Below are 18655 nucleotides of genomic sequence, written 5' to 3'. Positions count from 1 at the left end.
CTTACGAAGGTCTTCCCATGATACTTCATAATTCACATGATACTTCTTTAATCTGTACCAAAATACCCTGGTGTCTATTGTGTAATACAGTATGAACATATGCCTGTGCTCCACTTCCTTTTTGTTCATCCTTTACCTTTGTTGTCTGTCAGCTGTGCCGTTGTGGTACGCTTTACATGTTAGCTTCATCTCTGATGCAATTCCTTCCATAAAATTGTAGTTAAAGCTTGTTCTTGGTGTTGTAGACCTAGAGGTGATTTGTCGGGACTTGAAGGAAGCTAAGGGGAAAATCAGCCAAACAGGAAGTAAAGAGGGTGGGAACAGCAGCAGCAGACTTGCGAGATGGGGAATGCTTTATTTACTCAGAGAGAGAGAAAGAAAAACAAACTGTTTGTACATCTTATCGTTGTTTATCTTGTTATATCTCCATGTTTTGGTGTGCTACATGACAGACAAAAGCAACCATGCTGAATTTCAATTCAGAATGAAATCCATGTAATCTCTTATTCAATAAGAAGACTTTTGGGAGTCTCTTGACTCTGATCTACCATGTTTGCAATGAAATTTAGAATAGCATAAATAAAAATCACACACATTTTTATTTCAGGGATGAAATCTCATTCATATTGTTGTTGGTAGATTTTAGCCTACCATTTAATATCACAACCAACCATCAGCGCTTGTTTGCAATGTCTATTAGCGTCATTTTCACGAAAACAACACTGAGAACGCTCTCAGGAGTTTATTGAATCCAGGATGCACCTGCATACAGTCTGGAGGTCATGAGGTCATATGTGTCACTGAGAAGCTCCCAGTCTGAATGCTGCTGTAGATATGTCACTATTTATATCTCCATTCTCTCTGATACGACACTTTGTCCCAATGGAGACGAGGAAGTGCAAGAAGGATGCCTCGCTCTTTTCACACTGTATTCACAAAGGCCCCACAGTGGTGAATGAGTTCCCTGTCTCTGTTTCTCTCTGTCTGTCTGTCTGTCTGTCTGTTTTCACACACACAATTATGTCTAATGGAAACACTCAATGAAAAGGCATTGAATGATTGACCGTTGCATATTTCCTGCACCGTGACACCTCATTCACAAGGACTAATTATAAATATTATAATACGTTCTGTTTTCTGGTGAGCTAAATGTTAAATGTATTTTTTTAAATAAAAAGAATTGTATAAGTAGTATAAGACTAATAACACTTCGGGACATGCTGATATTGAATAATTATTACCTTTAGGTTAGTATTGTTGGTATTAGCTGGCCTTTTTTTTTTTTTTTTTTTTTTGCCCTTTTTCAGTAGAAATGTCCTAACATGTATAATCATTAAGACAAAAGTGAAAAAAAAAAAACCTGACAAGGAATACTCACTTGCCCATGTTTTGTTTTTTTATTACTGTAATAAGGTAATAAAAAAATCCAACAAATACATATGAAATAACTAAACTTAGCTGTATATGTGAATATATATATATATATATATATATATATATATATATATATATATATATATAATATATAATTAATATTTATATCATTTAAAAGCTGTTGCAAAATGGCAGTATGTAATTCACTATAAACGCCTCCAGACTCATTAGCTGACAGCTGAGGATTAAATCAAAGTCTGCTTTCACATTTGTTTGGTCCCAAAGCGGGACATCACATTTATCTGAAGGACGATTTCACTGCAACACTGACATAATATATATTATATGTATTTTTCAGTTCTATCTGTGGTCACATCCAGAAGTAAACATATTTTGTTTTTATTTTGAGTGTTTGAGCTAAAGATGTTAAAGGACGGTATTATGGAATACCATCTTCTTGTAATTCTTCTTCTTAGTGCCACTTTTCAGTTATTATGAAGTGTCAGTATGACATAAAATCATCTCTAATTATGTTTTGAGTTTTGCTATAAATAGATTTACACAATACCTTCTTCCTCTACACACACACACACACACACACACACACACACACACACACACACACACACACACACACACACACGCACAACAGTGCAACATTGTTCTCATTCACTTGGATTTTATTCACATTTTTAAATATACTAATGTTTAGCGGTGTCCTTACATTCCTCTGTTTACTGCAGATCTCCTGTTTGATCAGGCAGACAAACCAGCATCAATAATAATAATAATTATAATAATAATTATAATAATAATAATAGAAAAAAGCAGCATCCTGGTTTCAAATAAAAAGCCATTTGGGATGGATTTATCACGTCCCTGTGCTCGTATGCACAGTGTCATTTTCATTAAAAAGGAATTAAATCCAGATAAATAAAAGAAAACATTGAAATAAACTTGTAACAGGATCTGTATCATAATATTCATAAATCAACCATGGGGAGAATCACACTCACCTTAAAATTAAGGTACACACTCAGGAAAATTACTTAAATTAGATCAAGTGGGAAATGTTTGCTTGGAGTGTTTGTGCTGCATCAGTGCACCTATTGACTAGACTCATTAATTGGGTCTTAATGTGGTTAGTGGTCGCCCTTGTGCAAAGGTAAGACCTGCTTGAAACCCTATACGGCTCCAGCTCCAGCTCCAGAGTCTGGCCTCTAAGGTGCCTGGTTTCCTTCTGGAATGTTTTAAGCATTCTTTGAATGAGCATTCTCAAGGTTCTTCAACTTTTTTTTGCCAAGCCCTAACATTCAGGGAGAGACTAACAGCGGCGGACACTGCGCCATCCTTACACTCTAACCTCACGGTCCACTCCTTCATGCCGTCCAAAATCCAGAAAAAAAAATGTAGGAAGAAACAGAACATCTCTGGTAGTAGCCACAGATTGTAGTGTAAACATTTGCCCTTGGTGGTCTGTTCTTAGGCGATCGAGATGCTGTGTGTGTGTTTGCGTGGATCTGTCAACATCATTGGTATTGGAGGTAATTTTTCAGAGATTGGGGTAAAGGCAAGGTCTCAATCTGTTGCAATCTGTCACGGCCCAGAGCTAGACGTGCCGCTCTCCTACACAGGTCCATAAGAGGCAGTGGCTCAGCTAAAAAAGAAGCAGAAAGAGAGAGAGAGAGAGAGAAAAAAAAATATTAGTTTGTGCTAATATGAAATGTAAACAGTTTTTCATACATCCTACTCACTTAAAGATCATTTTTGGTGCGCTGTTTTAGAATGGATGTTCTGTCAGGCCATCTGACTTTAGATGTTGTGTCTGTGTGGGATTGTTGTGGGCATGTTTGCATTTTTAGTTGTGTAAATAAAACTAATCAAGGTCAGGTTGTGTAAATAAAGCAGTTTTCCTCATGGTTACCAGCCAAATGTGCCTACAGAATAGCTGGCAGTTTGGCAATTGGGTTTTAAATGATAAAAATGGCATATAGGAATATACATTCGTTCATTCATTCATCCATCCATCCATCCATCCATCCATCCATCCATCTTGAGTAAGCTATTCATCCTAGTCAGGATTGTGTCAGAACTATCACAACAGACTATCACACAGACTATCTCAGGAATACATGCTGATGCTGGTACAGTACATCTCAAGAAAACAGATAAGGGTGATGAATCCTTGTAATCCATCTGTTTTTAGAAGGTGGCAGAAAACCCACACTGACAAAGGAAGAACATGTGAAACTCCACACAGACTGTAACCTAAGCTCAGGATCGAACCACAGACGAGGAAGCTGTGAAGCAGAATACCACCTGCCTACTGGAATAAGTTTGTTATAAATATTTATGTAGGATTATTGCAGTGTCATGGAGCCTGAAGTCCTGATTGGTACCAGTGAAGCTCTGTCAAGTGTTTCACAACTTTAGCCAAAGCAGAACACAAAATAATTCAACACATCTGTTTATGCGTGGCAAGATGGATAGTATTTTCCCGTCACTCCAAATCTCCCGTCACTGAACACCCTTCCACTCCAACTGACAGAGTTTTTGAATAATTGATACTACTTGCCAATGGAGCCAGTTCTTCCAAATGATACTTCTGTTACCCATCTGGCTATAACCAGACACCATGTGCCTTACATGCTCCCTCACTGCTACCGACAGCTTCAGCTAACTGAGACTAATCAAACGTTACAGAGAATGATGTAGGATTGTTAGTAAATGACGTGTCATGCTTTTTCACATCTGACATCCCAGAGTGCTAATGTGTTCTGCATGGCATGTCGTCAATTTGCTTCCAAAATGTGAAGCCAGGGAAAGGACTGAATCAGCTAGAACAATCATGTACCTCATGTATTTCAGTACTACATAATGGTGGATGATATAAATCTGTTTGCTCATGCAGTTAGGTGTCATTGTCGTAGCAATTGCTAACACAGCTGTTTGCTTCTCAGTTGCTTGAAGCAGAGGTTCTCAAGAGGTTCTTAAAGTGGTGGACGTAAAATAAAAAAGAGCTTCTCTTTAGTCTTTTACCACAAATTAATTCTAAAGATTAATATCTTATAGTTAGCGGGTTCAAAGTTGGAATTTTCATTTAAGTGAAATCATATTAAATGTCCTGGATGATATTAGCTAATATTTTTTTGTTGTGAAGGTCTATATTAAGGCTGGTTGGAATCATAAGTTTGGACATTAATAGAGAAACCATGCATTCATGCTAGCAGTGATTGATGAGGTAGTCATATTCCATCGCAGCCTCAATACCCATTATCATTTACCTCCTACCTCTCCTCACAGAAAAACACTCAGGATTTCTTTTCTACACCATACTCACAAATACAAGACCCTGCTGGCTTCAAGGTCGGCTTACCAAATTAGATAAGACACCACTATTTATGCAAAAGAGGGAAAATGCATGCCAAAGATATGAAATCAATATACACAGTAATATAATACAGCCTGCTGTGATACGATTGGTAAAAGCAAAAAAGCAAAAGTTTCCTTGTAGCACTAGATGAAAAGGATGTGATTCTCAGAGCATGCCAGTTTTTGTGTCCAAAATAAATTTTCGGTTCTTTAGACTAAGGTTATTCAGTTTTTTCAGATTATGCAACAAGTTATGTGTTTTTGATCACAAACTTTGATTTTCAGATTTTTCTTTTGTAGATCAGTCTAGCGCCAGATTATTTTTTTTTTTTGGATTGTCTAGTGCTATTAAAAACAGACTTTTGGCTTTAAACCTGAAAAAATAAATCAGGGAAAGAAAATGCAGACTTTTTTAGAAAAACATCCAGAAAATAAGGAAGTTTTTTTTTCCTTTGCTGTCAAATGTTATGCAGTTTTTTAATTAATTGCTTACTCTCTTCTCCCGAAGAAGTGAATTGCTAATCACGCTAATACATTACTATGCTGACAAAACTGTAATGACTTTGTAATGAATTTGTAACTAATATGACAAGAGTCAAACATTGCGCTGTCACTGACATATGTTGTGTTGTCTGAACAGGTCCTTAAAACTGAAAGCTAAAATTCCAATACCAAGAAAATTATTCAAGTACACAAAACCTCAATAGTCTATACATAAATGTTGTTGTTCTTTCGGATGCTCTGTGTTTGAGGTCACTACCGTGGATCAGATGGTGAGCAGATTTGATGTTGCTCACATTTTGGGGCTGGCACTGAGAGGTAGCTCTTCATTGGCTGGGTTAGCTCACTGCCTGAGAATCAGACCCAATGAGAGTGTGGGATCCTGCTTCTGGGCCACCAGGAGGCTAGCCTATACATAAATACACCCTTAATACACAAACACTTATTTGAACAGCACCCAAAATCCAACAAGCACTCAAAACTAAAAGCAGGTTTTTTATTACTCACTCACTCACTCATTACAAACTCCACACACACAAGGCGGAGGCGGGAATCGAACTCCCAACCCTGGAGGTGTGAGGCAAACGTGCTAACCACTAAGTCACCGTGCCCCTTATTCCTAAATCATATCTCTTTAATTTAGCATCTGGACTGTTTGTAGTTGTGTAGAATCCAGCAAAATATATATTGAAAATGCAGCATATTTTAACTAGTTAATCTAGTCATGAAATTTTTGAGCAACTCAGCTCAAGTGCTTCCTTGAGAGTCGTTCTGTTACCCATACCTGACCATTATTTTTCAATAACCATGCATCCCGAAGTGTTTAGCAATTTGCCAGCTATAACCATTTGAATTTCTAAATTTAAGCTTGTCGATTTGCCAAGAAAATGCAAAGCCATCCAATTGTTTTTTTTCGAGGCAAAAGTAAACATCTTGTTTTATTTAATTTCACTTGACTGATTTGACTTAATTAGAATATTACAAGCCAAGTACTTGATTTAATGGCATTATTAGTCACACATCTGCTTAGATTCTTTGTAAATAATTAAATTATTAGTTCTGACCCAAAGGCTTTCTGCTAGGTCATAAAAATTTGCTCATCATCAGTCAGAGTTAAGTTTCATTTTCTGCTTTTCAAAATGTTGCCATGGCTTTCAGTAAAGACGTTTCTGAAGAGCAGGAGAGTTGAGACTTTGAGGTCAGTGCGTTTTGCAAGTCACTAATAGCCTCAGGGAACGATGTGGAAGGATGCACTTGATGTCCAAATGACTCAGTGAATACCATATGAGTCAGACCTGAATCAGGTGAGAGCTAGTTTGCTCCCTTTTCTGTTTCATGAAAATCTCTTAATCTCAAGAATCATTCTTGCCATTTATGGGCTAAGAAGACAGTGCTGGCTGGTGGGGATATAAGATGGTCTAAAATTGAATATTGAGTTTGTGCACCAAAGTCCACTAGTCCATTTATACCATCAATACTCGGTTGGCAAAAATATTTTGCTTGTGCCATTGTCATGCTGTTCAGAGTTCTACAGCACAACACATGTTTTAGTCGTGGGTGAGCGTCTGTCGGATGGTCTCACTCTAGCAGGTTTCATGCATCGTCCTCTATGTTTTCTTTCAAGTCTAATCTTCCCATCTGGTGTACCATGCCGTTATTGTGTCGATGCTGCAGGTCAGAGACTGGCCAGACTGTGTGTTTCATCACTGAGATGACTTTCTCAATCATGATGTCCTCTATAATCAAGGGGTATATAAATGCTGAGATTTGTGAAAAGTGTTTATTCTGGACCTATACACTCCTGTTGTTCTCGGAGGTGTTGAAGCCTGTTTATCCCACCGGATGTATGTTTAGTACAGTTTAAAAAAAATAATAAAAAACCTGGGGGCACGGTGACTTAGTGGTTAGCATGTTCGATTCACACCTCCAGGGTTGGGGGTTCGATTCCCGCCTCCGCCTTGTGTGTGTGGAGTTTGCATGTTCTCCCCGTGCCTCGGGGGTTTCCTCTGGGTACTCCGGTTTCCTCCCCCGGTCCAAAGACATGCATGGTAGGTTGATTGGCATCTCTGGAAAATTGTCTGTAGTGTGTGATTGCGTGAGTGAATGAGTGTGTGTGTGTGTGTGCCCTGCGATGGGTTGGCACTCCGTCCAGTGTGTATCCTGCCTTGATGCCCGATGGCGCCTGAGATATGCACAGGCTCCCCGTGACCCGAGGTAGTTCGGATAAGCGGTAGAAAATGAATGAATGAATGAAGGAATGAATGATTTAAGAATTAAATACATTGTCAGGTGTTAGCAAAAGGTTTTTACAGAAGTCAAGCATTCAGTCAGTAATACTAAATCAGGCAATTCTAGACATAACATTTTTCCTTTATTGTTACAAACTGGAGTAGAGTTATTTTTTTAATATGCAGATTAGAGATGCCCAGACAGCCAGGATTTTTTTCTCACACTCCCAACAAGCCAAATCCAGAAACTGCAAAGTCTACACAGAATTAAGCCGTGTCATGGTATAATGGTATGACTGTAAACCATGAAAATGGGAGAATATATGGAATAATGGAAGAAAAGTGTTATTACGGGGTACCTTTAAAATGTGACTACCCAAAAATAGGCTAAAACATGAAAAAGTGTGCTGTTAAATCCATATAATCAATGACTTTTCCATACTCTTTCCTATTTCAGAGGCACGGTAAATAGCTTTGTCATACTGACAGGACATCCGGAGAGAAATGTAGTAAATTACGTGACTCCAGGGCTAGAACGGATGGTCATCTAATGGAAGGATTCATCACCTAGCCAGACCAGAGTGACACTTTCAGATATCTCTGTGTCTGTGTACAACAAACAAGCCAGTTTTACTACTTGGGTGGAATATAACGCTTCAAATATTTGGAAGGATTTTTGGAGTACACTCAGGATAATGGATGAACAACTTCTAGAAAACTTCTGCTCCGTTTCATGCAACTTCCAGTTGGTCTTTGACAATTGGACGAATAAAAGATACAAAGAAAACTTAGACGGATGTTCACATGAATACTCACAATTGCTGCCCACAAATTCTCAGAAGCCTAACCAAAATGGAGCCAAAGACTTGTTATGTTTATTAGATCATTGTGAGGAAAGTAATACTTTATCCCTATCATAAAAACAAACATTGTTGGAGTTAAGGGAGTTTAGAAAATGGCTCTAAACTGTATTAAATAAGTAAATGTTATGGTGGCATAGAAAGTCATCCGTAATGCTGATGTAACTCAAGCTAGATGAATAACACCAGTTCAATAATGTTAAGCAATGTTTCCAAGTCTGTTGGTCTAAAAATTATATGGTCTATTGCAATCCTCATAAATTAAAGGTAGGGTCTCCGATTTTTGAGAAACGCTTCAGAAAACTGAGTCGGGCCGAATAGTAAACAAAAATCAAAAAAACCGTGTAGCCAATGAGCAGAAAGTGGCGGGTCTTGTCAATATGGGAGGAGAGAGTGTTCAGTGTGCATGTGTGACATTAGCAGAAAGCGGTTTTAACATTGATATGAAGGATAAAAACAAAGAAAGAAAGCGAAGAAAGGCTTAGGACGTGTTAATATAGGATCAGCTTTCCAGCGCTGGAGAGAACTGAAGGAGCAGGAAGTTGGTCACATATACACAAATAACACCTCTTTTCTATCGTAGTAATGTAGAGACGCAGCTACAACCGTGTTTTGTGTAGTAACAGCGTTTAGCTCAGGAGTTATTGACTCGGGAAACTCCAATCTGTGAATATGCGGACAACTTTACTTAAGACGCCGAGGCGCTTTTTTCCTTCTCGATAGGTGAGTAACGTTGGTTTTGCTTTGTTACACAGAACTAATATATGTCTTTGTCCTTTACATGATTATGCTTGTGTGTCATTTTTGCTTGTTTGTTTATCTGCAATCGTATTGTTCTTCCCTTCAGCTATGATAAAGACACATTTCTTTCCATTAGTTGCCTGGGTTACGTATGTATGTGTGGGTGGAGCTATCACTACAGGGGTGGGACCCATTTGGGTTAGGGGCGTGTTTGTTTTGGTGATTTCAAATGTCAACATTGGCTTTCAAACATCGGAGACCCCACCTTTAAGACATCAGCAGTGGGTGAGTATTTTCCTACAAAACCAACCAGTTAAACAGTTTTCCAGAACTATGATTTGATGTGAGAGTATGAGGGTAAGAAAAGGTAATGAAGATGGTGTTTGTGTTGGTGGTGGAAGTATTAGGTTTGATAAAGGACTAGCAAAACATTTCAGCTAATCTAACAATGATCAAACGGATGGTGTACATTTTCCAGCAACTTTTTTAAAACTGCATGATTCTGAATCAAGTGCTATTTTCCAAACATAATAAAATAACAGCCATATTATTGGAGTTCTTATCACTTTGATGACGCTCTGTGCTGCTGAGGATGGTCCCACGTGGACATCCTGAAGATACGTGGGGTTGTTGTAGATAATATCACTTACAGAAACCACAGAGCTGGCTTAGGACTGCATGTGACAATGTCTATTATGAAAAGTGCTATAAACAATACTGTGTTGAACTGAGTCACTCGTGTTGCATACTCATTGAAGTCCAAACACTTGAAAGCAATTTCTTTTCCATGTACTTAGAATTTCAAAGTTATTATTCGTGTAAACAAAAAACATATGATTCGCTGTGTGTATTATTCCAAGCAGCAAGCCTTACCTTATGGGTCTTCAAATGACTCATTTGTTTAATGTGGAGGTTCTTTGTCTGAATGAATGGGACATTTTCCATGACTGATATGTTTTTGAGTTATATGTTATATGCTTATGTGGGTGTGCATTAAAAAACGTGTTCTTGTAGCTTGTTCTTGCATCTCATCCATCTGACACATAATTAATGTGACTTCATCCTCCCTGATTGCTTACATTTGTCACTAAGCATCTATCTCTTATACACACATACACACATCCTAGTCCAATATAAGATACACAGTCATCTTTTAAATGTGTAAGGCATAGCATTCGTACTTTATGTGGCTAAAGAAAATTGTTGACTTTTGGGTAAACTGGTAGTACTGGTAGAAACCCTGCAGGTTTTGGTTTTATGTGCAGTTTCTCTCCCTACAACATATTTTACATAGCACAAAGTTATGCATTATGCACTATTAGATTGCGACTCACACTCAGACAAATCTCAGCACATATTATTTATCGGTAATGCCTTTATACGTCTGCGAGTAGGCGCTGTTTCTGCTTAGTTAGCAGAGCAGCACCTGTGGTATTGCACTGTCCTGTACTGCTATGTAATTCATAATCTGTGGGTGATGATTTATGGCTGGATTTTGGATGCATGTTTTATGAAGATGTGAATTTGCAAATAAAAAAAATGATGGAGGTTTCACAAATACCACAAAAACACAGGTTAAATTTTTGAACCTCTAGGGTGGCTGTTTTTATAATACAAAACCTGGCCAAAGAGTATTATACTGAGAGCACAGACTGATATTTGGAGTATCTTGTGGCCAAAATGTAATAATTCATACATACACTCACCGGCCACTTTATTAGGTACACCTTACTAGTACCGGTGTGGTCTTTTGCTGCTGTAGCCCATCCGCCTCAAGGTTCGACGTGTTGTGTGTTCAGAGATGCTCTTCTACATACCTCGGTTGTAACGAGTGGTTATTTGAGTTACTGTTGCCTTTCTATCAGCTCGAACCAGTCTGGCCATTCTCCTCTGACCTCTGGCATCAACAAGGCATTTGTGCCCACAGAACTGCCCTCACTGGATATTTTCTCTTTTTTGGACCATTCTCTGTAAAGCCTAGAGATGGTTGTGCGTGAAAATCCCAGTAGATCAGCAGTTTCTGAAATACTCAGACCAGACCGTCAGGCACCAACAACCATGCCACGTTCAAAGTCACTTAAATCACCTTTCTTGCTCATTCTGACGCCAGTTTGAACTGCAGTAGATCGTCTTGACCGTGTCTACATGCCTAAATGCATTGAGTTGCTGCCATGTGATTGGCTGATTAGAAATTTGCGTTAACGAGCAGTTGGACAGTTGTACCTAATAAAGTGGCCGGTGAGTGTATATATATATATAGTAACATGAATTGAGACAACATTTTATATGTAGTTGGTTTTTCCTACCTAATACCTAACACGTACAGCTAAATATTTGGTGAAAATTGACAAAAATTTACTGAGAATTTGAGTATCATATAGTATAACTATGGGGGGCATGGTGGCTTAGTGGTTAGCATGTTCGCCTCAAACCTCCAGGGTTTGGGGTTCGATTCCCGCCTCCACCTTGTGTGTGTGGAGTTTGCATGTTCTCCCTGTGCCTCGGGGGTTTCCTCCGGGTACTCCGGTTTCCTCCCCCGGTCCAAAGACATGCATGGTAGGTTGATTGGCATCTCTGGAAAATTGTCCATAGTGTGTGATTGTGTGAGTGAATGAGAGTGTGTGTGTGCCCTGTGATGGGTTGGCACGCCGTCCAGGGTGTATCCTGCCTTGATGCCCGACGACGCCTGAGATAGGCACAGGCTCCCCGTGACCCGAGGTAGTTCGGATAAGCGGTAGAAAATGAGTGAGTCAGAGTAGTATAACTATTTCACAAACACCATTATCATTCCATGATTGAGGTAAAATGTAATATTATGAAATCCTACACTTAGGTACTTAAGATACCTCATTTCTCTCAAGAAACAAATTGGCGAAATATTACTCAGAAAAAAACTAATAACAAAAAGCAATCACTAAATCACAATTCCAGCTCTGAGGCACTGACTGTGAAATGATTTCTGTATTTTAAATAAATTCCTCCTCACGTATTAAGTGATAATGAGTTAGAGGAGTGACAGTTAGTGTGTCGCTAATGATGTACTTCTAGTTAGTGTGAATTCTTCCGGGAGATGCGGAACCACACACAAATCTATACAGTTTTTTTTTTCTCTCTCATTAAAACCAGAAAAAGTGCCAGGCAAATCCAAATTGGTGATATCCTGCTGACAAAGCAGTGAGTTGCGGAGGGGGATTTGAAATAATGAGCGGCACTTGGAAAAAAACGGCGCAAAACCCTGCAGAGTCTGGCCTGGCAAGTGGACCAAACTGAAACTGCATTTCTTATTGAATCTAGGGGAGAAAGGTGACATAAACGCTTCAAATATTTGCGGTGATGTGAGAGCATGTGGCTGAGAAATGGTGGTGAGGATGGGTTCGATGATGGAGAAGCAGAACCATTACAGCAAACCTAACAATGAGCAAACAGATTGTATTTATTTTCCAGTGACTTGTAGAAAACCACATGATGCTGGATCAAGTGCTATTTTCTAAGCATAATGAGATAACAGCCATATTGGATTTCTCATCACTTGGATGCTGCTCTCTGCTGCTGAGGAACATCCTGGAGATACGTGGGATTGATTTGGATTGTACCACTTATACTGTAGAAACCATGGAGATGGTTTTAGGATTAAAACTGATAGGAACATTTTCGCACTCAAATCTCCATGAAAGAACAACTTCAACAAGACTGACTTTAATTTCAATTCATTAAAATCTGGTTTCCTCTCAAGGTTTCTTCATAATATCTTCTCATGGAGTTTTCCCTTGTCATCACCATCACCCTTGGCTTGCTCATGCTTTACTGTAAAAACCGCAAAAACTGAATTCGATTGAATATTGTTGAATTAAACCAGATTTTCCGCAAACGATACACTAAAACACAACTAACAATACTCCTGCAGTGATATATTGGAAACACTAGACTCTAATTATTTGTTTATTTCAATCGTTTTATTCGAATATCATTATATAAGTCGCTTTATTTCTTATCGTACATTTCTTCTTCAGTCTGCATTTTCTATGCCTTTTTTTTTTTATGATAAATGTTCACATTTTTAGATGCTTTGTCTCACACACTTCTCTCACACAATTAAAAATGAGGTTATTGCTTAAATACCGACATTAATCTCAATTAAACTTAATTTGCTGATTCTTAGTGGCATGAGCTAGATTCAAAGGCCAAAAAAAATCTATATTAAAAAGAAATATTGAAATTATACTGTAATCCTTGAGTGATAGCCTCATACACAGAATACTAGACAGCCATAATAACAGCGTATTTGACACCGCCAACACAGAAATGGTGTGTGTGGGTGTTTTTTTTTTTTTTTTCAGGAAAGCCATAATTTCAAAAAAAAGCCATCATCTACTCTTTCCACACATGTACACACACACACACAATTGGCTGTAGATTTGGCTGTAGAGAGAAATATCATCCAGGTGCTACAGTAGCTCTCTCTCTTTCTCTCTCTCTCTCTCTCTCACACACACACACACACACACACACACACACACACACACCGAGAGACAATAGATAACACAGATGCTGAGATGGAGTTTAAAGTTTACCACACATCCAAACTGAGAATGCAGCATGCTGGGAAATATACAGCACATAATCTAAAAAATAAAAAAAAAAAAAAAAATGATTCTTTCTCTTGCCCTTTCTTCTCTCTTCAGCATGTTTCTTTCTTTCGTTTTTTTTTAAACAATACTCTTTAGCCGTGTCTCTGCTTCCCTGTTCACATGTCATCCTTTTTGTCTCTTTTTCATTTTCTCACTTCTATATCAAGTACCTGATTTCCCCTCCACCCCAGACATGAGTCATTTAATTTGAGTCAGATGAGTCATTTAGTCTCACTCCTTTCTTCTTCTTGTTTATCCTTCTCCATGGGGGAAGGAATCTAAATTAAGCTTCCACTATCGCTCAGGGAAAGCACAACACAGAGGGAGAAAAAGGAATGAGGAGGGAGTGGGAAACCTTCACCTCATACACACAGTTTAAAAGGATATTTTTTGGCTACATATAGCAGCTTTATCTGTGGCTTTCTCAGCTGTAGCATATGACTAAAACCATTCTACCACAGCGATGTTGAATTCTCAAAGCTGATCGTTCAGATGTGATGGAACAGATTATAGATTCTATATTATATTCTACAGGTTATAGATTTTCTATAACGTCACATTCGCTATGACAGATGTGCTGCCCGCAGGTTTATATTAGTGCTCTTTTTATTATGTTGTCGTTTATATAGTAACAACTTATTCACAGGCTTAATATTTACGGAAACAACAGACGCTACGTATCGTCTTACCCTAATAATAAACAGATTTTATGTTACTTAATAGAATGTAACAAAATTAAAGAAAACAAAATGTTTAATTGTTGATATTATGAAGTTTCTGTGACATTTTCTAAACCTTGGTGGAAGGAATGTTTGGAACCGTCAGTATGTTTTTACGCCACAGGAAAGTCTTCAGGACCGAGGACCTTGAGCTGTCTGAAGTCATATTTATATGAGTTTTTTTCTTTCTTTTTTTTTTTTAATTTAACAGGCTTGATCAAGGGGGCACGGTGGCTTAGTGGTTAGCACGTTTGCCTCACAACTCCAGGGTTGGGAGTTCGAGTCCCGCCTCCACCTTGTGTGTGTGGAGTTTGCATGTTCTCCCCGTACCTCGGGGGTTTCCTCCGGGTACTCCGGTTTCCTTCCTCAGTCCAAAGACATGCATGGTAGGTTAATTGGCATCTCTGAAAAATTGTCCGTAGTGTGTGATTGTGTGAGTGAATGAGAGTGTGTGTGTGTGTGCCCTGCAATGGGTTGGCACTCCGTCCAGGGTGTATCCTGCCTTGATGCCCGATGACACCTGGTTCCCCGTGACCCGAGGTAGTTCGGATAAGCGATAGAAAATGAGTGAGAGAAAATGAGGATCGATCAAAAATCTGAATACACACATCCTGCATGAACCCTTTTATAATATTTATTGCAACTCATAAATATTTGAGCAGACTTCCTGGAATCCAAAACAACTGCCCAAGGTTGTCACCAAGGTTGTATTCAACATAGAGTACAACACAATCAATAAATTTTCATTTTGATTACTATTATTGTTTTAAAAAGGAATCAGCATAATTTTGCATGGTGTGATTCTGAGCTCAGGTTACTCCTGGTATATAGTTTCGCATGTTCTCGCTTGGTTGGTTTCCGTTTTCCTCCCACCTCACAAAAACCTGGTGGAAAGTAAACTCGCTACTCCAAATTGCCAGCATGTGTGAGTAACTGTGTGAATGTGTATGTGCCTTGCCAGTATGTAGTCCCGTCTCACATCATTTGGAATCCAACTAGCATCAAGTGACATGCCTGTTGTTTGTGCTAGCATTAGCATATAAAATATCAATTTCATATCAGTCTCTGTTTTAACACCATCTATTATAAATTAATTTCTTAAAATGCTTTGAAAAACTGGTAGCTGATTGTCCATGCTAGTGATTTTGTCTGCCTCTGAAATTGTAATCTTCTTTAATTTATTATTATAAAAAAGAATTGTACATTTAAATTCATATTTATCCTTAACGATAAAGCCAAATGTCACGCTGGTGAGGAAAAACTACCTGAGATGATACGAGGATGAAACCAGGCTCAAAAGGGAACCCATCAGCATCTGGATGACACCGAATAGTGTGATTGATTTGGAATAATTTCCTTTCTATCACTGCACACTATATAGTCAAGTGCAATTGTTTTTTTGAATAACTTATGAATATGAGCATCAACGTAAATTGTATTTTATATATTATCTAAAATGTAACTAGTTACTTAGAAGCTTGCTGTTTTGAAATGTGCTGTATGGTAGTGTTTAATTGATATTTATTGTTATATAAATATTCTTAGCATAAATAAGGTTTATTTACAAGTAAAAACTTTTGGAACTTGTGGAATTTGGCAGAAGGACTAAGTCATATCTAGACCAATTTTATCATTTAAAATTATATATCAGATTTGTAAATTATATGAAAAAATGTTACTTGAAGTGTATTATTTTACAATGATACAGAAGACAAGTTTAAAATCCTCTAAATAGAGACCACCTTCTTCAATATATGTAAAATAACGTTGGGAATCCTCCAAATTTTTTTTTTTAAATGCTATTTTTAGTGACCCTAGAATTGCAATATTCATCCACTTTCTTCTCCACCTCCACCTCCACCTTTTTCACTGTTATAAAATCACTCCCATGTTATCTGAAAGGAAACAATGGTTGAAAATGCTTACAAATGCTTGCTAATGAGCTAGACAGTTCAATACCACCCAACCTACATCATGCCCTTTTAACCAACTAGAACTCTTAGAAAAAAAGTTACATTTAGGTCACAATTGGTTCAGATTTTATTATTATAGATAGTTTTAGATAATATATTACAATATATTCATTTAGAATTCCTGAAGCTTTATCTTTTTTCAGAGGGCAGTTTAGCATTTCAAGTATTTTGCACTAGCAGCATGTCTAGAATTGTAATCTATAGATTAATCAGGAGATTTCACTTCTTCATACCATTCTTAGTGTATTTTTTTATGATCATTGATGGTACTAATGCACTTGTTTCCACACAAAACAGTGTCTCATAATCTCATAAGTATCAAGCCAGGAGAAGCAGCTTTAACTAAATATGTGTGTAATGTACCTGCCCTGTGTGAGAAGCTTGAAAGAATAAAATGTTTGCACTGAAAAGTCACCTGAGAAAACACAATATGATTCACATTGCTGTTTTTAGCTCTAGGTTTCCCCAGGGCAGGTGATACACTAATTTGCCCTTTGTTTCTTCGAGCTGAAACCTTGAACTGAAACATTTTCTCAAAATCTGTATGTTGGATTTAGCTGAATTTTGGTGTACAGTATCTTTGTTCCATACTTTAAGAGGCTGCTGAAAAAAATTCCTTCAGAAACCTCAGCTATTAGACCTAGTAGCATGTTATGCGGATGATAATGTTGATGAAACTGATTGATGATTTTTCATCCTAAAGTTGTTGGGGCCTTTTTTCCATAAACTTTATTAATAAAGCTGTGGGTTAGAAAATATTAAATCAAGTTAAGACAATTCCTCATGACACAATACAAAGATTACAACAGAGTGACTTGGGACTGTATTTTGACTGAGATGCATTCACATGAAAAATGTATTTCAGCAATGTTTATAGTCTGGAAAGAGAAAATGTAAATTCTTTTCAAGCCATTAAGCACATAACATTAATTTGTTATTACAGAATTTCAGGAGTCAGTTAACCAGCTAGCCATTAGTGACTAAACATGATCTGGTTGAGTGTTTAATGTACTAAAGTTAATGACAAGTGAATTATAAATGCCTGCCAAGGTTACTTTGGAAAAATGTGGCTTTTGAGGCAGCTGCTTTTAAAATCCGTTCAAGCATGACGGTCCATCTTAATTTAGCACACAGGACAATAAGACCGAGACTTGGTCACTGAAAGGATTGTGTCCGATGAACCAAAAACAATTTTGTTCCCAGATATTGGACAAACCAGTTGGGAAAGAAAAAAAGCATAATGTTGCTGCACTGTGGGGAGAGACATTCAAGGGATTAGAAAGACCTGGTTCACCTAGATTGCAGATCATGTAGCAGGAGGCGAGGCAGAGCGAAGTGGAGAGAGAATCAATCAGACAGCAAAGAGATAGAGAGAGAGAGAGAGAGAGAGAGAGAGAGAGAGAGAGAGAGAGAGAGACTGGCGCCCAGTAGTACACAGTAAGACCGTTAGGCCCTTCATTGATTCATTAGTCCTTGATCCACTGTTTCATTTCCATCTCCCCATCACCAGCACAAAGCTTTTAAGGACAAATGCTGATTCGCTGAAATCTTTAGCTGAAGTGGAGGAAGGCGAGGAAGCCAAAGCAGACAGAGCAGATGTCTCTATCAGAATTCCCACGCTATCGCTCCCACTAAACACTCGAAGGCGTGAAGTTAAATTTGGACCTAGAGATGGAGAGTTGCAAAAAAAAAAAAACCCTGAATAAGTTCTGCAATAAGTTTCCTCTCTGCAGTTGTATTAGCATTAGCTCAGTTGTGATTTGTTTAATGCCTTCATGGAAGTATTTGGATCCTCTCAGTTCTTTTATATTCTCAACTCATGTAGCTTTAAATGTAGCCATCAAGTTTTACAATCCCTCCTCAAATCACCATCAATTATTTAAAAGCACACTGTTGACAGTCTTATTCCTGAACGTACATTACAGGATTGTTTTAATGGACCAACAAAGACAAGTGGAGTCCTGCTAGACCAAAACCCAGTCCAGAAGGAATTTCAGACCAAATTGCAGGTTGAATCAATGATGGGTTTATAGATCGCTACAGGCAATAAGCCTCTGTTGTCAACTCTGAGAGCAAAGCACATTCTGTACAGCTCAATTTCAGGTAGACAGCTCCGTGGATACGTCGTCTTTCCCCAAAGTTAGTAGTTGTCACCGTTCCTTTCATTGCCTCCCACTTAATCTAACATACTTTTTCAGTGTCTATTAATTTTTAAGTGCATATGAGCATGGGACCTTCATTCATTCATTCATTTTCTAA

The 18655-nt window shown here is 38.1% G+C and overlaps 1 protein-coding gene across 1 annotated transcript in view; it reads right to left on the bottom strand.

Moving 5' to 3' along the window:
• Positions 1–2059: 2059 nt before the first annotated feature.
• spsb4a (splA/ryanodine receptor domain and SOCS box containing 4a) overlaps positions 2060–18655 on the bottom strand; it is a 36583-nt gene continuing 19987 nt past the window's right edge. The window contains exon 3 of the mRNA XM_060873902.1: positions 2060–3031. Within this exon, the coding sequence (XP_060729885.1) occupies positions 2904–3031 (128 nt within the window). The 3' untranslated portion in view covers positions 2060–2903. The remainder of the gene's footprint in view (positions 3032–18655) is intronic.

The sequence above is a fragment of the Tachysurus vachellii genome, chromosome 7, assembly GCF_030014155.1.
Source record: "Tachysurus vachellii isolate PV-2020 chromosome 7, HZAU_Pvac_v1, whole genome shotgun sequence".
In the NCBI taxonomy this organism is placed as follows: Eukaryota; Metazoa; Chordata; class Actinopteri; order Siluriformes; family Bagridae; genus Tachysurus; species Tachysurus vachellii.
Note: the sequence above shows the minus strand (reverse complement) of the source record. Positions and strands in the feature narration are given on the sequence as shown.